Source organism: Cololabis saira, chromosome 13 (assembly GCF_033807715.1).
Source record: "Cololabis saira isolate AMF1-May2022 chromosome 13, fColSai1.1, whole genome shotgun sequence".
NCBI classification, from domain to species: domain Eukaryota; kingdom Metazoa; phylum Chordata; class Actinopteri; order Beloniformes; family Belonidae; genus Cololabis; species Cololabis saira.
In genome coordinates this window covers 28559417-28587332 of record NC_084599.1, presented here as the reverse complement: position 1 = coordinate 28587332, position 27916 = coordinate 28559417, and the positions used below count along the sequence as shown (strand labels likewise).

The window sequence follows — 27916 nt, the reverse complement described above, 5'->3', positions numbered from 1 at the left end:
TTATGGTGTATCTGCTTCTAATGCCATTCTGATCCCCTATTGCAAGTTTATGTACAAATTATGCAAAGCTGTAGTATGATTAGTTTTGTGAATTATTTTAAATGATGAAGCCTCTGCTGTCTCTTCTTCCCAGACAATAACTCTCCTCAGAGCACATCTCCTTCCTCCAGCTCTCCCAGTTCCCCCGCTGCTCACATTCGGCCTAACTCGCTCCACGGTCTGGGCTCCAAGCTCAACACCCAGCGCTACACTAAGGTGGGCCGTCGGAAATCCACCAGTAACATCCCGCCCTCTCCTCTGGCCTGCAACTCCTCTTCAGCCTCCAATCAGCCATTGTCCCCCCAGCGCTCACCCTCTCCACTGCCAGGTTTCGCCAAAACCCTTCACACCTTTCACGGTAAAACCCTGTCACCCCCCACTATCGTTCGACACATCGTCCGGCCCCGCAGCGCAGAGCCGCCTCGATCTCCGCTGCTCAAGAGGGTGCAGTCGGCCGAGAAGCTCTCCGGGGTGTATCACGCGGACAAGAAGTCGTACGCCCCCCGCAGGCACACGCTGGAAGTGCCGTTTTACTGTGAGGGGGACCTGCTAGGCGACGCCGAGGCCGACGGAGCCTGTGGAGGCTTTTACATCGGTGCTGACCACAGCAGACTGGGCCCCTACATGGGCAGCCAAAGATCGGAACAGCTGGTTGTTATGCGGAAGCTAAACCTGTCGGAGCGCCGAGACTCCTTTAAAAAGCAAGAGGCGGTGCAGGAGGTGAGCTTTGACGAGCCAGAAGAGAAAACCAGCAGCATGGTGTCAGACTCTGCCACGACCCCAGCTGTCCAAATGCAGCCGCCCCGGCAGCAGCAGCAGCGGCACGGGATGGGCTGGATGGTCACGCGGCCCCAGAGCGAAGAGGACGTGGAACTGCAAGTGCCAACGGTGAGGAGGTTCACCCTGGTGCCCCAGATCGCCGTGCAGGGCTCGACGGAGAGTGAAGATCAGGACGAGTGGGAGCCTTGCTCAGATGGAGAGAATTCCAACGAAAACCCAGAGCTGGAGATGGCTTCATCCCGGCAGTGTGAAACTGGACTCCCTCATCTTGAAAGTAATCAGGCAGCAAGAACCACTTCCACTGATCCACCTTCAGAGAAGATGCGTTGCAGAGAGGACCCCCCTCAAAAAGGACATGCAAGAAAGTGACTCCTTATGGCTGCTCTCATTTCAGTTCCTCACCGCTGTTCTTTAAAGCCTCTCCAAAGGAACATGACATGAAGCCGCATTGTTTCCCATCTGAACCAGATGAACTGCGAGCTGAACACGTATGTATACAGGTGAAGGAGTGGGAGAATGTTTTACTTGAATTTTGTATTGTAAATATTTGCCTAAAGGCAATGCAGACTCCCTGGTCGTATTTATTACATTTGTAAATTATAATGAGCTCATGACAGGGAAAGAGGAAGATTCCTATTGTTTGAATTGCAAAGGCTCTACTTTTTTGTATCCGTAAAGTGTGGTTTTATGTCTTTCAAATGACGATTTTTTTTTTTTTTCTAAAAATGTCTATTTTTTAAGTAAATTGTGACAATGCAGGGATAAAGCTGGGTTATTGTAGGACCACAAAGTGTGAGAAGTTGTTATGCAGGTTAGGATTATTTCTTTTTTTTTTTCCCCACTTAGTGTTAATGTAAATTCAATAGAACGGTATCTGTAGTACTGATATTGACTATCACAAACTTTTCAGTTTTCACCTAGATGAAGCTCATCGATTTAAGCTTTTTTTGAATAATTTTCCACCTCTGAATCTCCTCTGCCACTACGAAACACTTCAGTCTTTCATGACACTACAGATGTTATTCATATGAACGGGGGGAAAATAAGCCACTGACTTGTTATCCAGGCTCCTGCTTAGAATTTATTGTCACAGAATTCTTGTTTTTTGTTTTTTTTTGTAATTACATGAAATCAGTCGTGCGGGCGATGATGGAAGTCATGCTGAGACGCCACCTGGCTGTGACTTTGAAGTTAAATCTGTGATGAAGTCATGATGAAACGGACTCAAAGGGTGTGATGTGCCACATTATCAAAGCACCGTCCTCATAAGCCATGTCTTTTGATTGTAGAGCTGTCTGTGGAAATGTAGTCTGTAATTTCAACTGACTGAGAATTAGTTGTATCTCTCTTCTCTGGTCGTGTATTCTTGACTGGGTGTTGGCAAATTTTGAGATACTTTTAATACTGATGTGGCTTAGCCTTGCATTGTGGTGCAACTATCTTTATTTTACCCCATTCAAACTAGGAAAAAAATATTAAAAATGCAAGATGCGAGTTTTCTTCAGAGCTGGAGCATCATCTCTGTTAAAACATTTTTATATTCATCTCTGGGCTTTCTTTCCTTTTGAACTTTAAAACATTTTTACATCCTCCTTCTAATTTTTTTATGTTTTTTTTTTTTTTTTTTTTTCTCATACAAACCATGAGGCAAACCATGTTTGTCCTCATTTTTCTCCTCAGAGTTGTGACGGAGGCCATGCATAAGTGACCTGTTCCTACCTACTTTACTGTGTAGCCATGTTTACATCGGAGGGGGAAGTGCACTATTTTGACATTCATTTTGTAACTAAATGTGAAAGGTAAACTGGAAACAGCAGAACCCAGGGCTTCTTTGAATAAATGTTACACTTGTCTTGTACTGTTTTGTACGAATATTGATGTATATTTTGGTATCATGCTTGTCTATAATTCCAAACGTGTTGGAGTATGTCACAAGGTACGCACAATGACAATTTGAAGCACCTGAACTTTTGAAAACTCTTAACGCAAGGGAGTAATTTGGTTTTTGTGTTTTGTTGGGTTTTTTTTTTCCTCTACTATGAACCATCATTTCAGAATTCAGGTGTTATTTCATATTTGTACAGGTGTTTTTTGGGGTGGGGTTTTCTTGGTCGGTGGCTGTTTCTAAATTTTGTATTTACTTCCTCAGTCTTCTGTTTTTTTTTTCTTCCCCTAAATCAGAATTGTTAATATGTTCCTTAAACCTCTTTCTTTTTTCTTTTTTTTTTTTAAGTCCTTAAATCTTGTGACGACAACCTAAGTGATACTCTTTTTGAACAGATCACTGAATGGCTCTCTAATATTTGCAGTCTGACAGATTTGTTTGCAATGAACAAACGTGATGTACGGTACAATTTATGTCATGCGGCTGTGTATAAGGAAACTATCCTCTTTGATACAATGAAGGAAAACTACTCTCACAAAGGTTACATGGGTTACTGTTTCTAAATAACTGTTCCTGAACAGTAATCTAGCACCAAACGGGTGTTTTTGTGGGGTTACATGCACATTAGTAGCAAGATCTTTGTTGGGTTGAGGGAAGCTTGATTTGCACTTACATTTCTGCTTCTGTAGAAGTTAAAATTGACTCTGTGTACTAAACTGGGGTGGCAATGAGGTTTTAACAGCTGCACGTACGAATATGAGACATTAGTCTTACAGGGAAAGTAATAGTGTAGCAAGCTGAACATGAAATATCCGCTATGGGTTTGTACAGAGAAACCACGCTCAAGCCACATAAACTAAAACAGTCACACACTTGCCAGAATGGAGCAAAAACAGGCTAATCAAGTTCTGTAATGTTCAGGGGTGATCTCTGAGAGGAAATGTATTAGAGGTTTTCTGAAGTAATGTGGTTTCTTATGTGAATATAAGCATACTTGGTCACTGTGCTGCTCTCCAAGAGTTAAGGTTCATGTTGCTTAAGGTACCGGAGGCCAGCGAAAGCAAAGTCGGGTGGTGTTCAACGTGCTCTCATAGAACAGTGGAAAGTCAAGCTGTTGTACATGTGCACGTGTTCTTCTGTGGACTCTTCTGTTCAGTGCATGCTGCATGAAACAAGCACACAGCTGTGATACTTGAGTGCATGGTATACCGGCGTTGTCGCCCTGTACTGTGTTTTTTTGTGCAAAGAATAAACTTTGTATCTCTTTGACTCTTGTATATTTGGACTCCAATAATGTTTGTGGTTTGTAGGAATAATAATATAACAGAACCTGTCATTAAAGTAACATGCAGGTTTTTTATTTATTTTCTAGATAGATGGCAGAAACAGAAGTTATGGGGCATTTAATTTGATTGTAAAAGCTTCTTTTTTTTTTTCTTCCCAGAGTTCACTATATTGAAGGTTAATTTAACCCGCCCCTTCTGCCCACCTGAAATAATGTATAATAATTATAATAAAAGAACTTTAGATGCTTTGCTGAAAAGTCAGGAACCACACAATCCTAAAAGGTCTATTATCAATAGTTTGATAGCTGCTTTTTTCTCAGTAGTGTCCATCTTCTAGATATAGATTTGAGTTTATTAGTTTTTGTATGTTGAAAACACAGTGTAATGCAAATTCTTTAGCAGCTTGTGTGTATATAATATAGGGTTACTTGGTCCGTAAACATATTGTTCTGGTTTTCAGACTTTGAGGCAGCTGACTTGGGTGACAAACTGGTCAGTTTGAAGTTCTTATTTCCGAGGAGATAATAATGCTGCATTAAAATGTCAGGCTGCATTTGAAAATAAGAATTTGTTCTTTAATTGCTTGCCTGGGTAAATAAAGGTTAAATAAAAAAAATAAAAAATGACGAGTGGTCAAATGCTGCCACCTAGTATTCACGTGGGGTTTATAAATTACAATTAAGAACTGCCAAATGAAAGTATAGTAATAATAAAATAAAGATAGAAACACAAACTTAAGGGACACTATATTTTAATTTAAATATAACATGACTACAGTCCCCTACTCTCATTGAGTAACTGTATTCATCAAATCAATGAGTGGATGTGTCAGAATTTTCTCCAGCTAAGTGCAGAAAAGACAGAGGGGATCATTTTTGGCCCTAAAAATGAAAGGGAAAAGATCAGCGCTCACCTTGTCCCTACAAATACAAGGAAACTGGACCATATTACACCGGTCATGAAATTGTTACACTGGCTTCCAGTGAGTCAAAGGATGGAGTTTAAAATCTTACTGCTGGTCTACAAAGCACTGAATGGTCTTGGACCAAAATACATGGTTGATCTGTTAGTTCCTATGAAGCTCCCAGACCCCTGAGGTTCATCTGGATCTGGTTTGTTGTGGTTCCCAAGAACCAGAACCAAGCAAGGTGAAGGAGCGTTCAGTTATTCTGCTCCTCACCGGTGGAACAAACTTCCTGTAGACCTGAGGTCTGCTCCAACTGTCAGCTCCTTTAAACCAGGCCTAAAAACATTACTGTTTACTGAAGCGTACTTTTAAATTAAATACTTACCTGCTGTACTCTACTGCCCTTATTTTTAACAACTTGTGCTTTTTATTATTTTACCTCTTTTCTTATCATTTTATTTCATTTATTTGGTATTTAAGCGTACTCTTAAATTAAATACTTTCTGAAAAGCACGAATGAGATGGGTACCTTAATTAAATACTTTCTGAAAACCGTGAATGAGATGTGTATACCTATGGTACTCTACTGCGCTTAGTTTTCAGCAACTTGTGCTTTTTATTATTTTACCTTATTTTCTCATAATTTTATTTCATTTTATTTGTTATGTATTGTCTAATTATGTCTTGCCGCTTTTAATGTTGCTGTAAAGCACTTTGGATTATCTTGTGAGGAATTATGCTATATAAATAAACTTGCCTTGCCTTGCCTTAATTTATTATTATTACAGGACTGTCTCAGAAAATTAGAATATTGTGATAAAGTTCTTTATTTTCTGTAATGCAATTAAAAAAAACAAAAATGTCATACATTCTGGATTCATTACAAATCAACTGAAATATTGCAAGCCTTTTATTATTTTAATATTGCTGATCATGGTTTACAGTTTAAGATTAAGATTCCTAGAATATTCTAATTTTTTGAGATAGGATATTTGAGTTTTCTTAAGCTGTAAGCCATGATCAGCAATATTAAAATAATAAAAGGCTTGCAATATTTCAGTAGATTTTTAATGAATCCAGAATGTATGACATTTTTGTATTACAGAAAATAAAGGACTTTATCACAATATTCTAATTTTCTGAGACAGTCCTGTATGTCCTAAAGATAGTTTACTTGAAGTTGGTAACGCATGAACCTGAACCCCCACGTGAACACTAGGTGGCAGTGCTGAGGTGAACAAAGACTGTCTGTATGTTTCTTTCAAATAGAGTAAGTGCTGATATACCTGATGTATTTGTACCATAATACATCCATGATTTGTACAAGGAACAAGACTTGAGGTTGTACAGGAGTTCAAATATCTGGGAATCATCATAGACTCACAGTTACGCTTCAAACAACAAATAAAAAGATCTATGAACTTAATCAAATTTAATCTCTCTAACTTCAGATACATTAGAAATACTTTAACTGTTGATTCATCCATGTTTCTTAATGCAATGATAGTACCACATATCACGTACTGTATAACAAGCTGGGCAATGGCATGTAAATCCACACTAAAGCCTATTGAGATTGCATACAAACAGTCTTCGAAAATTCTAGATAAAAAGTCCACAGTGACAAATGTCATACGAGACATACCCACCCTCACCTCCTTCATTAAACACTTAAGAACAAGCGTCTACAGAATCAAGTCTGCACTCATATTACATCTTAGTGTATTTTATTGTATGTTTGATCTTATATCTTAGTGTATTTTATTGTGTTTTCTTCTATTGTGTATTTATTAGTGTATTTTACTGCTGTGTGTCATAATTTCTTGGACTACATGTAATGTATGTGTGTCTGGAACCTTCTTTTACATCAACCTGCCCCAGGGACTAAAGATGCAAATTAGCCACTGGCTATAATCTAGCATATTTACATGAAAATGTTATAATATGTACTGTCCCTGGTTCTTTCCTTTAAAAATAAAATACAAATACAAACACTAGGGGGCAGTGCTGAGCTCAGACACTCCGGCGGCGCAGAAGAAGAAGACCCGTGTCCTTCACAACAACATGGCTACAGCTACTAAAATCATACAACGTTTGCGAAATTTCTTAGCAGGGGTAAGAAACTGAGCCGTGGACTGATTCCAACATTGGGTCACGATGTTTTGTGAATCCAATAGAAATTGTCTGTGTGTGGTAGTTCATTGATGTGATTAGTTAAAAGCCCTGTTAAGGCTAACTCGGGGAGCTAGCAGCATTTCTGTGAGATAAACGTTAAATCTGTCATTTTGTTCAGTTAATTTATAAACGTGTGGGTTTTACAGGCAGAACACATTCTCATTGATGTTTTATTTTACAGCATGATCTGCAACCCAAACTACAGCTACGATATGAGGAGATATCAAAGAGGTAAGAATTAATGCTAAAAACACGAACATTATTATTATTATTATTAGTAATAATATAATTCATATTTATTTTATAATGATGTTATGTGCATGAGACTTGTATACTATTTTTAATTTGGTGTCATAACTGCAAGGTGCTCAAGTTCACCCATAATAAACATGTAATCTTATGTTTACTGTGTAATCAGAGGTTTAGTTTAGTTTATTTGCACATAAAACAGAACCTGTATAAACAGTAAAAACAATGGTCAAATTAAACATTGTGCAGGAGAGGTGGAAGCCAAAAAGGCTTATGAAATGCCTCCCCTTTGTAAACCAAACATAAAAATAACAGCAGCAGTAACAGCAGCAGTAGCAGCTGATTTAAAAGCAAAAACACAATTTAGAAATGCATAATATAAAACAGAAAAAAGACAATTTAGCCTGAAAAAGAAAAACAATACTGAATTATTGAAAGATAGGAAAAATGATGAAGATGTAGCATAATTGCATGAAAAGAAGTACAATTTAACAATTCCAGAAGCGTTTCTGATCTGTTTGTTTTTTTAACAAAGCCCGTGAAGATATTGATTTTAGTGATGTAGGTAAATTGTTCCATAGTAGAGCTGGGTATCGATTCAAATGTCAAGAATCGATTCGATTCCGATTCTTAAGATTCAGAATCGATTATCACCATTTGATTCGATCCGATCCGAATCGATTCGATATTGATTTGGGTTAGTGTTGCCTGGATTATATGACTGTAAAATAACTATTGAAATAATAATTTCACAATAATTATTGTGAAATAACTAAGAAATAAATAACTCAAATAGGCATTTCAATATCCATTTAAAGTGCAAAAGAAGAAAGAAATTGCAACAGCTCAAGCAGTAAACAAATTATTTTAGCTTGTTTGATTTATTCTGTCACCAGACACAGCTTGCCATGAAGCACCAGGCATTTTTCAGGTATTTCATGACAAACCGTGTCTGATAACAGAGAAACCAAAAAAGCTATAGTAAATATAGAAAATATGAACTTCATTGAACTAATATAACATTTAGAAATTTAAGCTGAAATGTCCAGCATTTTCTCTAAAGAAAGGTTCATTTAGTTCAGGAGTTTCCAAAACTACTGGGATTAAAGTTCACCAGGCAAAAATGTAATGATGGAAAAAAAAAATTAAAAAAAAATCGATCTTTAGACATACAAATCGATTTTTAGGAATTAATATGAGAATCGATTTAGAATCAGAAAATTGATTTTTTCAACACAGGCCTATTCCATAGGGATGGTCCTCTGTATTTTTCAGGTTCGAGTCGTTGTTCCTTCTGAGTCCTGTTATGTTACATGTTTGGATTTAAAAGTGACACAAATCAGAAACGGCGACAAATACAAAAGTTATTTTCAAGTTGCAACACAACTACGTTGTGTATTAAGACTCTAGCGTTTCCAAAGACTGAGAAAAGTATACCGATCAACTGCAACATAGAAATCACTCAGGGGGAAGGTGAGCAATGCTCAAAGTCAAAGTAGCTTTATTGTCGATAAAGTATGTCAAGACATACAGAGATCGAGAGGGACGTTTCCCACGGTAAACATGTAAACATATAAACATAAAAGGGCGCAGGCACAGCAGATGGACAGACATTCTTAAAAAGTTTAAAGATAAAAGGTAAGAGATAAAAGATCAAATAAATACAACATGACACAACATGTAATATTTCTAGTATGAGTGCAAATGGCAATTATTTAAACAAACAGTAAACGGTGGGTAAAGTGACACAGTGTTGCAGTGTTACATAGTCCTGCTGCCAGTCTTGTTTCAATGTAATGTCCTTGAAAAACATGCATCCTGACACTTCAAATGGATGTTACTCAGAAACCTAATTCCTGCCTAAACATTTTGGCAGATCATTATCAGTAAATCTCTGCTCCAGCATAGCAGTGGTGAGCCCTGCAAATGGGAATGATTTAAAGATTGCTGTAAAACTGTGTGTTCACCAAACCTCCAAATCCCCAGACACCAGTCTGGTGGCATCTATGGGCAGCATGTAAAATCCCCAGGCTCTGTTCTTAACATATTATTAAGAGACAACCCAGGGCACTATTAAATGTTCTTTGTCCACACCTTGACTGGACAGAGGTCGTTTGTCAGGAAAGGCACGGCCTACTCAGTACTAAGCAGGTAATCATTATTGTATGGCTGATTGGTGTACAGTATTGGGTTTAATGTTAAGCCACTAAAGGGAACCCAAATCAGGAAAAATGTGTATTTAGGAATTAAAGACATAACTGAGAGGAAAGATGTTACTTTTATGGATCTGTTTATCAAATGTTGCGTTTTGAATCCTATTTTATATCTTACTAGTACTTGTGGTAACATGCCAACATATTCAGGGCAGAAAAATAATCTGCATGCAACTTAAGAAAATAGCAATATTGTAGAAGTCTCTTTACAATGTGTGTTGGGTTTTTCTTTGTCTTTTTTTGTAGGACACAGCCACCACCCAAACTAGCAGTAGGCCCGAGCCACAAGTTTGCATTTAACTATTATTATACTCGGGATGGCCGCAGGGAGTCTGTACCCGCCACAGTTGTGATGTCATCGCAGAAGGCTCTTACAGCTGGCAGGTAAGTTTAAATCAAGGTTAATTCATTTGTGATGATAATTTGATCATCATCCTTGCTGATAAACACATATAGATTATTTAAGATGATTGATTAGTTTTTTCTTCACTTTTTTTGTAACATGCATAATAATCTATTTGTTTGATAACAATTCTTGCTTTTTAAAAAAAAAAAATCAGTCCAGCTTTTCTGTTTATACTTTTTACTGACTGTTTGGGGTCTTTTCACTTGATCTCTTCTAGTCAAGTTGCTGAGACTCCAAAGGCTCCAGTGACGCCAGGAGCTGTTTACAAAGAGCCATCGCTTTCCACAGACCAGCCGTACCTCTGAGCAGCACAGCAGACCTCTTCATTACCTTTCCATACGGATGTGCTGAAGGTCCATGGCTACAACTTGTCTTGTACAATAGAAAGTGTGAATAAAATCTATATGTAAACCTTTTTTTTTGTCTTGTCCATTTGTTGTCTCGTATCAGTATCAATTGTACCAACATATTTGTTGCCATCTAACAAATAGTTTGGGAGTATCAGATGAAAAGTGAGTGGGTGGACTTAATAAAAGCAGCGTTTTCAATCTTTTTGGAAGCACGTCATATTTTTTTAGAATCAAATAAAGTTCCAGGGCACACACCACCAGGCAAAACTTTATGCTTTGTTGTCACCTTTATTTGTCCTAAAGCAGGGGTATTCAACTAGATTCGGCCGGGGGCCACATCTGCAAAAGGACTGTATGGAGAGGGCTGCACAATTTGAAAATGTGGGGGTTTTCAAAATGTATTTTGCACTCAAAGACGAAGACTTATGTAAATATAATACATTTGTATTATACATTTGAATATATAGTTTACATATGAATTATGTATTAATTGTCTTCAGATTTAGTAATTGTGAATGTTAAATATAATATTCAGATAAAGAAATATTATTTTGAATGCAAGTTCATTTTGAAACCATGCATTGTGCAAACTTAATGAAATTGATAATGACCTACTTTTAATAAAACACGCCATAATGACAAAGCACCACTTTCCACCAAGATTTCCTTATTTGAATATTATATTAAGCATTGAGCACAACCATTTTAATCCATAGTAGCCAGTTATAAAAATATTATTAAAAAAAAAAAAAATTTTCAACAAACACCCCCTTTTTTTAAATATGACCAGGGGCCACATAAAAGCTCCTGGCGGGCCGCATGTGGCCCGCGGGCCGCCAATTGAATATCCCTGTCCTAAAGTAACTAGGGTGAGAGCTATTGATGTTGAAGAGTATTCACCTAATCACCATAAGGCATGGAACCTCAACAGTGTTTTTTTTTTTCTTTCAGTAATTAAGTAACACCCACAGGACACTAGTTGACAGTGATGCAGTGGTTGGATGGTTGTAGGGCTGGTGGTTGGGTCTGCTGTCCATGCACACAGATTCTACTTTTATAAAGCTTTTTCACTATTTTGCTTTATGGCAGGGTGGCCTATACCGTGTGTTAATTTTGTTCCCAAAGTCATAAGGATGACTACTCAGTATAACGTCTCACTGTGACAATGCTAAACAAAAACTCAAAATGAATGTTTCATGGTGTCACTGTGGTAGAGACACTGGATTAAATCCACACAGGTGTTTCTGATAAACTTGTCTGGGAGGATAATCTGCAGATTTTAATTAGAACAGCTGCGCAAATATTTAAATACTCTGCTGGGAGACATTTTCAAAGGTGAGACGATGCTTGTGAATTTGAATAAACTGTAAATACATAACGCTATAGTATTGCAACTTAATGGCATGAGTTTCAAGATACCTAACAAAAATTTGGTGTAAGTTTGTGATTTTCACATTTAGCTAGCATTTTGGGGTTTTCACGTGGGGTTAAAACGTGCTCGCTATAAAATGTGATTTCCACTCGAGTGAAATGAGAATAAATTGATTGAAAACTGAATTTGGTGACGAGGAGAGGATTATTATTATTATTATTATTATTATTATTATTATTATTATTATTCGCTGCTATTATTATTTAGTTTGACAGCGTAAATTATTTCTAAAAGCTTTTTTTATTCATCTTGGTGTTACGTCGTAAAGTTAAAGGTGAAATTTTATTTATTTAATTTTAAGTTTGACAGATGAAAGAAGCGGCTGTTGCGTCATCTTCATGCGCCGCGCTGCTGCGCAGCAGTCAGTCATCCAGCATGGGGCACCTTGGAGGGTTATTTCTTCTCATCGCGCCGCTCATCTGCCATCATATTTGTGGTAGGACGTTAGACCTACAGTTGCACCTTTTTGGAAAATTTAGCTTAAACTTGCATTTCGTGCCCAGTCCGGTTCTTACGGACTTCAGCGGACAAGTGTGTCACTTTGAATGAACTGTGTTTACAGACATGCAGCTGTCAGCCGCTGCTGTTCCCACAGCTTTTGTTGCCTAACTTGTGTATTACGTTGCAAGAAGTCAGACTGTGGGTCTTAATCTAAGACAAGTCTTTGCATTGTTTTTTTGTACATTAAATAAAAGATTTGCCTACAGTTCTGTCAATAGAAAACAAATGAGGGGGGAAAACACTAAACTATATTTGCATTGTCAAATATGTAGAAATGAAAAGCTGAATTAAAGTGATGACATTTTTTTGATAAGTATTTTTAAATAAAGGATTAAAGTATATGACTTCATAGAAGTGCTCATAGTGAAGTACTGTGTGCCGATTCGATGTAATTTTCTAGAAAAATACAGAAAATAATAAAAGCCAGCCATATTACACCCTCTGGTGACCTCAATTATGTGCCTGCTATTTATTTAGTGGTTAATAGTCATTTTGACATATTCAAACCCCCACCTTCCCACCAAGTTTGCCGCCGTTTTAAAGGATTATCTTATCTTTTATATGCAATGTGATAGAGCAATACAACTTGAAATATCAGCAGTGCAAATCTTTTGTGTTTTCAGGGGTGGCAGCTCACTCTTTGCCCACCTGCCATCAGGAGCAGGAGTTCAGATGCAGCGATGGTGTGTGCATCTCGAGGTCAGAGGAGTGTGACGGCCACGTGGACTGTGAGGACGGTTCAGATGAACAGCACTGTAGTGAGTTGACCGTGTGATGGCTTCTCTATCCAAACTTAACCTGCAGTGTGAGACGGCACCAATAAAATAATGAACAATTATTTTAGTAAGTTGTAGAACAGAAGCATAATCTGAAAGATCCAAAGCTTCATTGAAATGTGTAAAGATGACATATTCAAAAGGTAAAAGTGGCTTAAAAATGAGCCTTTGAGACATATTTTTATTTTAGATCACAGGTAACATTTGTACAGACATGCTAAAGTCTAATATGCTTACACGATCATGTTCAGTCTTGGCTGACTAACATGACTTTTGCTCTATAAATTACAGATTTTTCAAATTAAATTGTATTAAAAAGATTAAATTATTTTAACACCAATCATATATTTCAAAGTGTCAAACCATGAAGAGCCTTGCTGTGAAGATAAGATAATCTGATTACTGTTAAGATGTTAGGATACGGCTTCACAGGCTTTCCAAGTTCTCATACCGCTGAGATGGTTGGAGCTTTTGATGTTGAATTCCAGAGAGATTTTAGTGTACAGCGTGAACTGCGGGTTTGCTGACAAGAGCTCTGTGGGAAATTATTTGATCTGCTTTCAGGCATTTTAACATCAATAAGGCTGATGTGAATGAAGCCAGCATGTGTGATCTGCCGTGCTGCCAAAAGGCATGAAAGGTGATAGTTTGGCAGCCATCTGGAATTTCTTTTTATTTGTCTTATCCTCTATTCTCAGAGTTAATCTTCACAATCCACTGTATTGCATCATGTGTTTTATCGGTGTTGACGCTTACATGTTTCTATTAAGGAAGCAGCTGTGATATCTTTATCACATAAAGTTGATCCCCAGGTACAGCTGTAGTTGTGTTTTGATTCAGAGTAAGATAAATTATGTGACATTCTGTCTGTTAAGTTCAGCTTTTCAGATGTTGATCTGAGGAAGCAGATCAGTTATCTATATCTTATAATGTATACATTACAACTCCACTGAACTTGGATCAAAATTATTCAGATAATTTACACAATGAAGTAATCTGAGAAACTTTCTGTAACAATATTTATAAATTACAGGCCACTTGTGGTGCAACAAATATGAATTTATCTGCCATGGAAGACGGTGCATATCGACACAGCTATTATGTGATGGTGTTGATGACTGCGCTGATGGAAGCGATGAGGATTCTTGCTACAACTGCACAGCTGGTTTCTTCTCCTGCGGCCTGGCGGACATCTGCCTGCCTAAAAACAAGGTCTGCGATGGACGGACTGATTGCAGAGACAAACGGGATGAGTCCCGAGAGCTGTGTGGCTCAGCCCCACCCATCCCTCAGACCTCCATCGCATGTGGCCTGTCAGAGTTTCAGTGTGGAGACGGGGAGTGCATACGGCACACATCGAGGTGCGATCACTCGCCAGACTGCTCTGATGGCAGTGATGAGGAGAATTGTGGTGAGTGTTTGTTTTTATAGCTGCATATTAGGGCTGGGCGATATGACCATAAATCAATATCACGATAAATTGGGCAGTTTTACCTCTAACGATAAATGTACAATAACCCTTAGCCGACACCAAACAAACTATTTTCAGATTGGCTGATTGGCCCTTTAACTCCAGAGTCCAGACAGCTGCTCTGAGTTGAGAGCTCAGCGCGCAATAGTGGGCCGTGACTCGTTTGTAAAATGGGCTGTTGGAGTTACGGTGCGCTGAAGTAAATTTCTCAGCATTTTCTTGGGTTTCCTTTCTGCATTTTATCTGGTCCCCTACCCAGCTTATCGGCTGGATCTGAGCGCTTCAGCCGTCTCTTTGGCCTCCATCAGTGGTTAGATTATTTCTGCACAGCAACAGGCTATGGTTTTATCAGTAATTTTGATTCATTCTGGACTAAAAATTATCTCTATAAATCTGATGGCCTACACCCAAACCATAAGGGAACCAGGAAACTCACATCAAACTTTATCAACTTCACCCCCCAGCATGACCCAAATAAATTCACTTTGACACCCAATTCTGTTAGAGAGGGTCCTGCTACCTCATGGCCTGCCTTAACTCATTCATATAAAACCTTCAATAACAGTTATAGTGTCCCAGAGCAACCCCACAGCATGGTTAATAACTTACATCACCATGTCAGTTACATTCCTGTAATTATAAACCACAGGCCTCACAACCCTCCCTCCTACAGAAGTGCCAATCATGAAGTGCTATCTCACATCCAATGTCAGCCCAGTTCTGTACCTCCTCCTCCTCCCTTGCCCGTCACCTTTAGTCTTTTTAATGTTCGTTCGTTAGGGAACAAAACATTTATCTGCAATGATTTTATTACCTCCCATAATATTGACTTTTTTATGATTACTGAATCCTGGTTTGCAACAGATGACACTGTGCCACTTGTTGAAACGGCTCCCCCTGGCTTCTCGTATTTTAACAAACCCAGGGCCTCAGGCAGGGGTGGTGGAGTGGTAGTGGTTTATAAAAACAGTTTTAAATGCTCAATGATTGATCTTGGTGTGTTTTTATCTTTTGAGTATTTGTGCTTTCTTTTAAGAGGCTCATCTGAAACGCTATGTGTTTTAGTTTATAGGCCACAAAATTCATCTGGTTTTATTAATGAATTTTATGAAATGCTCTCCATTATCATGCCAAAACACAAAGATATCTTGCTTTTAGGTGATTTTAACATCATGTGTGCTGCCCTAACAATGTTTTAGCTGCCAATTTCTTAAAATTACTTCATACTTTTAACCTTTCTCGTGCTCTGACAGGACCTACGCACAATAAGGGACATGTTCTTGACCTGGTTTTATATCATGGTATTCTAATGAGGGATGTTGTATGCCTAGAGAGTGTGGTTTCTGATCATAAATCACTTCATTTTCATACTTGCGTTCAGAATATTAACAACAATAACAACACTATTCCTTCATACTCTCACATTTTTAACTCTACTTCAGCTGCTAAATTTTATGATGCCTTTGCCTCCGCTGACCTTGGTTTTAACTCTTCTGTGAATATTAATAATGCCACTACTAATTTTAATTCAACGTGTAAAAATATTCTGGATATTGTGGCTCCTTTTTTAAAAATCAAAAAATATAAAACCACACCTCAGCCTTGGCTAACAAATGATATCAGATCACTGAAACAGTTGTGTCGTAGAGCTGAAAGAAAATGGAAGGTTTCCAAAAAGCCTGCAGACCACCAAATTTTAAGAGATTTAATGAAGACTTTTATTTCCGCAGTGAAATTGGCAAGAGATAAAAAATATTATAATGACCTCATCAACAACCATAAATCTAATCCCAGACTCCTTTTCAATGAAGTAAGCTGTACTTCAAGCCCACCTCCTGCCATTATTGAAACATCAACTGACAAATGTGAACAGTTTCATTCTTTCTTTTTAGATAAAATCAAAAACATCCGAAACAATATCTCACTTACTGTCCTGCCTGTCTCTGAATCCTCTCCTCCTAGCATCAATTGTACCTTAAATTCCTTTGCCCTTCTTACAATAGAAAATATCAGTGAAAAAATTTCCAAAATAAAAAACTCAACTTGCTCTCTTGATGTCATTCCTACCCACTTCCTAAAAGAAACCCTTGCCATAACCTGTCCAATTCTATTAAACTCATCGCTCTCATCTGGTCTTGTTCCTGATTAATTCAAAATGGCAGTCATACAACCTCTCCTTAAAAAAGCCTCACTAGACCCAGATATCCTCAATAACTTCTGGCCAATCTCAAAACTACCATTTATCGCTAAAGTTTTAGAAAAAGTTGTGGCAGATCAAATTATTTATTTTATGAACGGTAATTACCTCTTAGAGATTTCAGTCGGGTTTTAGAGCAGGTTTTAGCACAGAAACGGCACTTCTTAAGGTTTTAAATTATCTTCTTTTAGCAGCTGATCGTAGTCAACACTCTGTTCTACTCCTGTTGGATCTATCTGCGGCTTTTGACACTGTTGATCATAATATTTTAATTGAGCTTCTTAAAAATTGGATGGGCATTTCAGGGTTGGTTTTAGATTGGTTCCGTTCTTATCTGTCCGAAAGGTCTTTCTGTGGAGAAATTGGTAATTTTCAGTCATCTTCATCACCATTAGATTATGGAGTTCCTCAAGGTTCTGTTCTCGGTCCATTACTGTTCTCCATTTACATGCTTCCTCTAGGTCATTATTACAAAACACAATATTAAATACCATTTCTATGTCGATAATACACAATTATACCTTTCCTTTGATAATAGCAACTCCAATCAACTAAATAACCTCCACATGTGCATTGCAGATATCAATAACTGGATGGCATCAAACTTTTTACAACTTAACTCAGAAAAGACAGAAATCCTCATCATAGGCCCAGACTCATCGCAAAATATTCATCATATTTTTTCCCATCTTCGTCCCCTTTCATCCAACATCACCACTTTTTGTAGAAACCTTGGTATTATTTTTGACAAACACCGCAATTTCGACCAGCATATAAATTTCGTTGTCCAATCATGCTTCTTCCAACTTAGAAAAATATCAAAAATCAGGTCATTTCTTTCATCTAAAAACTTAGAGACAGTTATACATGCATTTATTTCATCCCGGTTAGATTACTGCAATGCACTTTTTTCATGCCTCACTTAGCAAAATCTAAATAAACTACAGTTAATTCAAAATGCAGCAGCCAGACTCATTACCAGGTCCAACAGGAGAGAACATATCCAACCAATTTTAAAATCCCTTCACTGGCTCCCAGTCCGTTTGAGTGGATTTTAATATTTTAATTATTACTTTTAAGGCTCGTATGGGACTAGCTCCTGATTACATAGCTGACGTCCTGACCTCATACGAGCCTGAACGCACCCTGAGATCCTCTGGTGGGTCATTCCTGGCCATTCCTTGGTGTAACTTAAAGACCAAGGGTGACCGGGCCTTTTCTGTTTTAGCCCCTCGCTTATGGAATGACCTGCCGGAGGAGATCAGGGTAGCTAACACACTGTCTTCATTTAAGTCACTTTTAAAAACTCACTATTTTAGACTTGCGTTTAAAGGAGCATGAGGCAGGATTGAGGCAGGATTTATGAAAAAAATTCGTATACGTTTTAAGTTTTCTAGTAATAATGTCAGATGAAGCGTTCCAAACCCAAAAGAATGAGCCCTCTAGTGTATCTCTCCGTTGCCTTGAACAGGCTGTGTGCTGCAAAATGTGCTGCAATTCCGGACCGGAATTTCCCGCGCTGTCCTGCGGATGTGACGACAAATGACGCTGCATGCGCGTTCTCCCGTGCCGGCTTCGCTGTTGGCTGCAGTAACCCCGACGGCCGTCGTGGCGCTAATGAGTCTCATTTCTTATTCTTGCCTCAAGCTCCTTTAACTGATTGTATTATTTGTCTGTTTTTATTATCTGTCAATTGTGTCTTAATATTGTACTAATTGTTTTTAATTGCATGTAAAGCACTTTGTGACTTGTTTTTGAAAAGCGCTTTATAAATAAAGGTATAGTTCAGACTGGATGGGTGGAGTCACGTGATTACATAAAGGGGAATGAAAATAGCTTATCAGCACACAGTCGAAACAGACAAAAATACATTTATTTTCTTTTTTTATCAAAACACAGAATTTACTGACATGGGAAAATTGATGTCAGTAATCACAGTGAATGTCGATAACGGTAAATTTTCGGTTTATCGCCCAGCCCTACTGCGTATCCTTTGAAAAATATTGAACCCTCCAAAACTAATTTACTTTTTTGAACATTTTTACTTTTAAAGCAAGTAAACAAGGTATCGCAGTACCATTAAGTATCTTAAGAGTACCTTATTTAGACACTGTATCCATAAAAATGTTATCACATTAGAACTTTTGGAGGTTCATCAGCAGAAATACTTGGACCTGTTTTTAATACAATGCAAGCTCTCCTGACTACAGACAGTTTGGGTCCAGTTGTGCACGCATGATTACAAACGGTATATTCACGTGCCAGTGTGGATGAATGCAGTTTCGGTATCGGTGACGTGCTGGAACCATGCCAGTGATAAGAGGTTACTGCTACAGTGGGCGAGGATACACAAGCATCTAGGTTTACTAAAGGTGCTCTGCTGATCATCCAGCAGAGGGCGATAGAGTAGCATCAGTGACTTTATGGTAACTTCTGGCTTATTTCTGTCATTGTCACACCTCTTTTATGAGGGTACATTGCACCTGAAGCAGAGCCCAGACGATTTCATCCTCTCATTGCAAACAATCGTAAATATTGAGAAGTAGCGCTTACAAAAAAAAAAAAGTGCCTCTTAAATGAGTGCAAATTAAATGGATAGGACTGTGACCCCCTCTTTCACAAAGCTATGAGCCTTTTTGAGACGATGAAACTGTACAGTTGCTCCAGGGAGGAGAGAGGGCAGCCAGTGATCTTCTGGACTGTAGTGATGACACTCTGAAGGGTTTTCTTGTCAACAACTATGTCGCGCCCCCTCCCTCCCCTACCACCACCACACTGCTTGTAGGGGTGTGTGGGTATGCGCTGTCTGGATGGAAGACAAACAGCTTTTGTGTGTTCCTGAGTATCCTACAGGAAGAACAGTCTTTGCTGGGCCTTCTTGTTGAGAGCTGTGGTGTTGGTGCTCTGGGTCAGGTCGTCCCTTATGTAGATGACCAGAGACTAGAAGTCGGGGACCTTCTGCATACAGTCCCGCTTTTTTACAGCTGAATGTCTGTCTTTGTCTTCCTGAAGTCTATAATTTACAACTTGGTTTTGGTTGTATTCAAGGCCAAGTTATTTTCTATGCTCCACCCCATCAGTCGCCTGATACACAGACTTATTCTCTCCAGAGATGAGCCACACCATAGTCATTAGCCAACTGGATGATGTTGTAGTGAGAGGGGATGCTTTTATGGATGTAGTGCAGGGACACACAGGGGGCTGAGGGGTTGAGCTGAATTGGCAGCCCCTTTTTGCATCCGTTATGATGTAGGGGGAGAGGGGCTGTTTTTCACTTTTGCATTTGGTGACAAAAGGGAAGATGGGAATTTCCAACTTTGAACTGGGGGTGGTGAAATAAAGACAATTGGGTACTGTATTTCTTACTTGGGATATAAAACTATTAAAGTACTGGTAGAGCGTCATCTAAATTAAGGAGATAAGTTGCTGTTAAAAGAAGATTTCTAGGTGTCTGCAGCACCCAAGGTATAGCACAAGTTAAACTGAATCGGTCTATTTACTGGAGATAAAATTGAGGACGCTGGATAATTTTGCACTTGTGACATCACACCAACCTTCAGATTTAAAGGAGCTTGAGGCTGGATTTCTGAAAAAAAATGGTATACGTTTTCATTTTTCTAGTAATAATGTCAGATGAAGCGTTCCAAACCCAAAAGAATGAGCCCTCTAGTGTATCTCTCCGTTGCCTTGAACAGGCTGTGTGCTGCAAAATGTGCTACAATTCCGGGCCGGAATTTCCCGCGCTGGGCTACGGATGTGACGTCACATGACGCTGCATGTGCGTTCTCCCCGTTCTCCCGTGCCGGCTTCGCTGTTGGCTGCAGTACCCCCAACGGCCGTCGTGGCGAAGGGTGGCGCTAGAGAGTCTCATTTCTTAAAAGGAGCCTCATGCTCCTTTAAACAACTGATTCAATAATGTATTTGAAGTCTGAAGTGCAATCAAGTACCTTTTCTTTTTTTCCCCCTTTTTTTTCTTCAATTGGTAGCAACCTAAATGTAAGTTGCAGCACAGAAAATATGATTTTTGTTTTTATACTTGACTCCCATTTTAAAATTTAATGAATCCGCTGAATATCCTGGATGAATGGAGCAGAGGGTCAAAAGACGGGTAGGTTTTTTTTTTTTTTGGTAGGTGAAGAGGTCCTGCCTCTTGCTTGATCTTGTTCACGAGTGAGGGTAAGATGGAGCATGAGATTGACAGACGGATTGGTGCAGCATCCCCAGTTATGCGGTTGGTGTATCAGACCGTCGTGGTGAAGAAGGAGCTGAGTTGAAAGGCAACGCTCTTGATTTACTGTAATCTAAGCTCTCACCCTCACCTATGGACATGAACATTGGGTAATGACCGACAGGACAAGATCGCGGATACAAGCGGCCGAAATGTTTCCTCCGCAGCGTGGCTGGACGCGCCGATAGGATGAGAAGCTCAGTCAGTCGGGAGCTCAGAGCTCGTAGTCGAGCTGCCGCTCTTTCACATTGGGAGGAGTCAGCTGAGGTGGCTTGGTACACCATTTCATATTCCAGTTGAAGAAATTGCGTAGCTCTCAGATGATGCATAGATGTAAATGCAGACCAATACCCTAATATTTGTTAGCATCTACGAGTATTTCCGATATGGTATATGAACAACTCTATTTCAGATCTCCAAGACAACTCTTCTTCCCAGGATGAAACCCAGCGGGTCCTCTACCTGTAGTTGTCCATATTTCCTTTTCCCAACAGACCTGACTCTTCTAGTCAGCATGCACAAAACAAAGGTTATCTGTTAAATGATGGAAGGAAGTGTTTGATATGCAAATGTTGGTCTGTATTTATAATTTTCCTATCACGCACATTTTCATTTCAAATGAATACCACAATCTGCTTTGTCTCATGAAATTATTTTTGGATTATCCTTTTTGTTTTGAAAATGTTCTGCAGCTCAACTAGTTTTAATGGGACCTTCATGGTTACTGATTCAAATATTTAAACAAAAGATAGAGTACTCTCTTGATCTTGCCAGTTACTACTGCTGTTACTGTTACTACTACTCAGCTACTACACAAGCACTCATGTAAAAAAAAAAAAAAGGAAAAGCATTTTACAGGGACATTCATTAGTCTAGAGAAGTGAGGACAAAACAAGCTTGGGTTTTTTTTTGTTTTTTTTTTCCCCCTTCATAAAGCTAATGTATAAACAACAAAATTAGTGGCCGTTTTCTTTTCTAGATGCTGTATACATACACTCTGCTGCTAAGGAGGGGCAGCTTCACCACAGGAAATTAATTCTCTTTACCGGATGTGTTTTTTAAATAATGGCTTGTACCGTGCATTGAGGGTCAAGGTGCCTTTTAATGAGTTTATCAGTTGATTGAGTCTTTGCCCTCCACAAATCTCTGCTCTCACACTGAACCTGAAGGAAGGGATAAAGTCATTCAGTTCTGCATGGTGAAAGATTTCGTGTTCTTTTGTCTGGTGAATCAAGAAAGACTAGTGGAAAGAATACAGGTTAATACAACTTTTAATCATGTCAAGCACAAGGTTTTTACCGGTCGGAGATACAGTTGTCTCCGGCCGGGGTACACTTCTTCTCAGACCGCGTGGGTACGGAGAGAAATGCACAACGTATTCATGAGTCCAGTTGACTTTATACTCTAAAAGGAGGATGTTCTTTGCAAATGATTTTCATTGGTTGAGGGAACGGGAAAAGACCCCCGAACTTTGTCACTTCCAGCTCTACATTTCCTTTACTGTCTGTCTCCCATCTGAGGTGTCAAACCAGACCGCAGATCAGACCCCCCGATGCTAAACATCTGTGTCTGCCCATTGTCTTCTCTCAACAAATTGTATTGCTAATTAATTTAATTGGGAGAGCCAGCTTCAAGGAAAGTCACCTTAAGGTGTCGCCTTTTTCCCCCGTTTCCTCTCCAACAATATGTGTATTGTATTTCACTTCTAATCTAATTTAAACCTTTTGCTCTTAATCAGAATGAGATTACTTTGAAGAGAGAGTTTAGACAGTTTTGAGCTTCAATAATTTCATTAAATCCTAACAACTTCCACTCAAAACATGATTAATTCATGTTTTTCAAATCAACCATGTAAAAATGTCCACTGGGATATAAAAATATATGTGTTGTTTTTGTACCCCCTTTCTTATAAAATAGAACACCCTGCTTAGCTGTATAGACAAAACAGAGTCCCAATCCTGCAATATTAAACATGACCACCAGATGTGAAGATACAAGTAGAGCAACAGAAGAGAAAACCCACAAATATAAAGAACCATACATACAGATTAATATACAAATACATTCAACAACAATCATAAATTTAAAGCTGTGGAAGTCTGAATATTCATGTTGTAAACAATTGTACATCTCATAATGGATGAGCATTTCACAAATAAACCAAATAAATCAGTATAACCATGTGTAAAGTCCGTTATACATCCCAGTCAAAAATGGGGAAATCCAGGTGTCCAGGTTTACGACAACAAAAAAAAAAAATCCATTGTTCTTCTGGAGACGAAAACACACCCACTTCATGATCCCTGTATGTCTCAGAAAACAGAACGGACAGGTTGTACAGTAATATCTGTCTATAATCTTAGTTGAGCCTTGCCCCTTTGTAACAACTTTAAACAACAGATGTTAGTTATTAGAAAAATGGCATGCAAGTAGTTTGTATTCCTCTGACGTATTAACATTGTCTACTATCATTGTCTACTATCCCCCCATTTTTTTTTTTTTTTTTTTTTTTTTATTCTTTCAACCCTTTCAACAGGCATGGGGCACACTTTGGACAGATAATCATCTTTTCAAACTAATCCCCCCCAAACATAAAATAAAATAAAAAATCGTAAAATAATATTCAACCAGCTCTATGAAAAAGTATGTAAAACCGATGACCCATTGGAACAAAACAGTAGGAAATGAGTGTGTGCAGTATACCAACAATCGCCCTCGTGAGAACACCAGGCATCCGCAGAAAACCTCAGCCTTTCAGCACCCCCGGCCGTTCCCTCAGACATCACCAGAGCCGTAAGCAGATGGTCCTTTTGCCAGTGTCCAAGCATAGTTTCGACAGATGCAGTTGCATATTTTGAAGATCCTGTCGTTATCCATCAGTCTTTTCTTTGTCAGAGTCTTGTGCGAAAGCCCACCTCGTATTCAGATGAAGTTCATACACAGCTTTGCAGCGTAGGAGATGGATCCGACGTTGATTTCTGCGGTTCTGTACCAGGGGTAACTTTCCAGTCAAGGCCCCACAGAAACCAGTGCAGCTCTACTTAGCACACTGCACACACCACATTTCTCTGGGTCATCAATCCTCCACCCTCTTTTTTTTTTTTTTTTTTTTTTTTTTTTTTTTCTACTAAGATAAAAACAAAAACAAAACATATAACATCTGCATAAAATAAGAACAACCACAGCCATTACAATACAAATTGATACCACCAAACCTTTCCATTTACCAAAACATTAAGAGAACAAATCTCCAAGAAAATTAAATTAGGGGGGGGGGGCTGGGGGGTCATTGTTAGTCACCTCTCTGGCTTTCTAAATGTTGGTGGGGGCGCTTCCCACCCACTGTGACGTTTCCCAAAACAAAACAAAAGAGGACTGATTGTCAGTCCTGGAGGAAAAAAAGGGGGGGCGGGGGGGGGGGCTCGCAGGGGGAGAGGGCACAAATTAATACTACATAACAGACATACATTATACATGACAAGCAAAACAATAATAGACAACAAAATTCTGTTATTTGTCATTTCTTTTCATTTAAGTGTGTCCTTATATCAAACTTTACTTATGATCTGAAGTATTCAAATCTCTGACTACTTTAAATACTTTTAACACAAGTAGAATGTTTTAAGACATGAGAGTCGCTTGTTACGGGTAGTTAAAGCAATCCAATAACTAAGGCAGAAAACTGCTAATCTCTGTATATGGGCCCAGGATTGCTTAGACTTCCAGAAACAAAACCTCCTGTCTGCTCATCGGTGTGGTTAACCACTGCAAACGTCATTCCAGATGAGGTCCCAAAATTATCTGAACTTCAGAATCATAAACAAAGTTACCCAGCCGTGCACGGACTTGACACACTATATTCATCAATACGTTAAGACATTAATATTATTATTCCCTATGGTATCACGTGTACACACATGTGTATTTATATTCTGATTCCACTATAGTCTACTTCTACTAAGAAACCTATAGTCGAACCCTACTCCCATTAGACAGACCAGCAAAGCGAGCTCCACATTGTCTCTGCCAGTGCCCCGGCTGTCTACAACGGAAACACAAGTTCTGACCAGATCGTGTATTGTTTGTCTGTCTTCCCCGTCCCCGGAAAGGTACACCACGCATAAACGAATGTGGTCTCACCCCAGAGTGGTGGGGGTGTGTATAGAATTCTGACTGTTGAGGAGAAAACAAAGGGTCATAGTGGGGGGGGGCTTGAGATGTCGGGAGAAAGGAGGAGGGAGGGCCAGGGTGGGGGTCTCTAGTTTGTAACATCCGCTTCTCAGATCTTTCATCATTGATCTCATCCCTAGATTCCCCCAGTTGACTTTTCACCAATACATCAAGCCATAACTCCCGTACTCTCAGGAGATAAGCTGTGTCCCTCTCCTCTTGTGAAATCGTGAACTTTAACTCGCTTAAGAAACATTGACAATCTGAATAAAATTTATCTGCCTTATTTACAGCCTTGACGGCCCGCCTTTTCTGTAAAAAGCCGGCTTTGTCTTGTTCTGAATAAGCTGCCTTTAGGCTTTCTGCAGCTTGTCGAATAATTGATGTAAATGTGTCTACCTCAACAGGCCCTCCTTCTGTGTCGGGGAACAGGCCACGCTTCTGCATTTCCTCAACCCATAATACAAATCTGCGTCGCGCATTGTTACGATCAGATTTGGGAACCTTTTCTAACCACCTGGTCAGAGTCGAATACAGAATCGATTCAAAAGAGCCAGATTCACACTTCGACCACACATCGATCATTTTAGTAGACAACATTCGTACACGCAAAATCATACACTAGGTATGTCCAGCTGCAAATGGATTAATTTCCCTGAATGGAGCCGTCTGATAAGAAGTTTCAACACGAAGTCACTCCGTGTGCTTGATCATTGAGGGTAACCCGACTCTCCACCAGCTTTATTTAACAGCTGGATACATCACCCTAGTAACATACCCTTTGTTAACTACACCAATCCCAAAAAAAAAATAAATCCCTGACAGTGTATCCGATCTGTTCAGGAGCAGGAATTCTGTTCTCATATAAAATGAGTTCATACACTGAACCATCAAATCAAATCGGATAAACAACCACCCACAAAAACAAACAATTATTTATTTATCTTACTAACTACTAACAGCTGACCGAATTAAACCCGGATTTTTAAGTGCTTCTCTGACTTCCCCAAATTTAAACAGAAGGATTTACACACATACAAACGCAGGCGCGCCAGCAGTGATAATACAGCGAGCGTCTCACACCACGTTAATACAGAACTAATTAAACAGAAAAATACAGCATTTACAGGACTCTTGACCTGATGGACTCCAACCAACAACTTAACTAATTAAACAGAAAAATACAGCATTTACAGGACTCTTGACCTGATGGACTCCAACCAACAACTTAACTAATTAAACAGAAAAATACAGCATTTACAGGACTCTTGACCTGATGGACTCCAACCAACAACTTAACTAATTAAACAGAAAAATACAGCATTTACAGGACTCTTGACCTGATGGACTCCAACCAACAACTTAACTAATTAAACAGAAAAATACAGCATTTACAGGACTCTTGACCTGATGGACTCCAACCAACAACTTTACAGGACTCTTGACCTGATGGACTCCAACCCACAACTTTAACTAAACTAAATTAACGTTGTGCATGACACATCAAAAGACAAAACCTATTTTTAATCTTTATGAGCTTGGGAAGAATTCAATCAGACAACCAATATTAATTTGATAAATCCAATGTGCAGAATTCCTACTCATCAGCGGTTTCTGCTTACCTGTATTTAGACTAGTCTGTTTTGGTTGTCTGCATGAAAACTTCTCCAGGGCTCCTCTCCACAATTCCACAGTCAGGAAACAACCAGATCACGTCTCAGGGTCACCATTGAAAGATTTCGTGTTCTTTTGTCTGGTGAATCAAGAAAGACTAGTGGAAAGAATACAGGTTAATACAACTTTTAATCATGTCAAGCACAAGGTTTTTACCGGTCGGAGATACAGTTGTCTCCGGCCGGGGTACACTTCTTCTCAGACCGCGTGGGTACGGAGAGAAATGCACAACGTATTCATGAGTCCAGTTGACTTTATACTCTAAAAGGAGGATGTTCTTTGCAAATGATTTTCATTGGTTGAGGGAACGGGAAAAGACCCCCGAACTTTGTCACTTCCAGCTCTACATTTCCTTTACTGTCTGTCTCCCATCTGAGGTGTCAAACCAGACCGCAGATCAGACCCCCCGATGCTAAACATCTGTGTCTGCCCATTGTCTTCTCTCAACAAATTGTATTGCTAATTAATTTAATTGGGAGAGCCAGCTTCAAGGAAAGTCACCTTAAGGTGTCGCCTTTTTCCCCCGTTTCCTCTCCAACAATATGTGTATTGTATTTCACTTCTAATCTAATTTAAACCTTTTGCTCTTAATCAGAATGAGATTACTTTGAAGAGAGAGTTTAGACAGTTTTGAGCTTCAATAATTTCATTAAATCCTAACAATGGATAGCTGGTTGCGGAAGATGAGCAGTGACCCCAGTAGTCAGTAAGTCAGGACTCTGTGCCGTTTTGAGTGACGAGTAGACAAGATTCTTTTCTTTTGTTTAAACACAAGTTCTCAGTTTGTTTGTTTTTTAAACGTTGTCACAAAGTATCCAGCATGTCACAATTTCACCATGTCACCTATTGCCTGGCTGGTAAATCATTTATTCCAAGTAAATTTTCAAAAATGTTAGTTATGTAATGTGAAGTTACAGATTACTCTTACAAGATCTTGAGAAGCTCTGCTGAGGACAGGAATTTAAAAATCTCCTGGGCTGCGGCCTCTGCTGATCTTTCCCATCACATCTTTACCAGCAGCTTGGCTGCACCAAACTGGTCAGGCATCCCTGTCATTCCCCAAAACTTACCACCAGGTGGTAACCACGACACGGTAACACTACTTCAGGTGTCACAGCAAAAAAGGTAATTTACAACCTTAATGATGGGTGACCTTTGACCTTGGGAAGTGGGCGGT

At 39.1% G+C, this 27916-nt stretch overlaps 3 protein-coding genes across 6 annotated transcripts in view; all 3 read left to right on the top strand.

Annotated features, from left to right (window-relative positions):
• Positions 1-4005, top strand: part of mast3b (microtubule associated serine/threonine kinase 3b) — a 42303-nt gene extending 38298 nt beyond the window's left edge. For all 4 annotated transcript variants that reach the window (XM_061738530.1, XM_061738529.1, XM_061738532.1 and 1 more), the window contains one exon: positions 134-4005. In XM_061738530.1, coding sequence (XP_061594514.1) covers positions 134-1188 — 1055 coding nt within the window. In that variant the 3' untranslated portion in view covers positions 1189-4005. The remainder of the gene's footprint in view (positions 1-133) is intronic.
• A 2866-nt stretch (positions 4006-6871) lies between these two features.
• ndufa7 (NADH:ubiquinone oxidoreductase subunit A7) lies at positions 6872-10356 on the top strand. The gene is made up of 4 exons (XM_061737204.1): positions 6872-7012; positions 7254-7303; positions 9781-9918; positions 10158-10356. Exons 1-4 carry the CDS (start codon positions 6962-6964, stop codon positions 10243-10245), a joined length of 327 nt encoding a protein of 108 aa, XP_061593188.1. The 5' UTR covers positions 6872-6961; the 3' UTR covers positions 10246-10356.
• A 1738-nt stretch (positions 10357-12094) lies between these two features.
• LOC133458529 (low-density lipoprotein receptor-like) overlaps positions 12095-27916 on the top strand; it is a 28782-nt gene continuing 12960 nt past the window's right edge. The window contains exons 1-3 of the mRNA XM_061738528.1: positions 12095-12158; positions 12847-12981; positions 14033-14410. Of these exons, the coding sequence (XP_061594512.1) occupies positions 12098-12158; positions 12847-12981; positions 14033-14410 (574 nt within the window). The 5' untranslated portion in view covers positions 12095-12097. The remainder of the gene's footprint in view (positions 12159-12846; positions 12982-14032; positions 14411-27916) is intronic.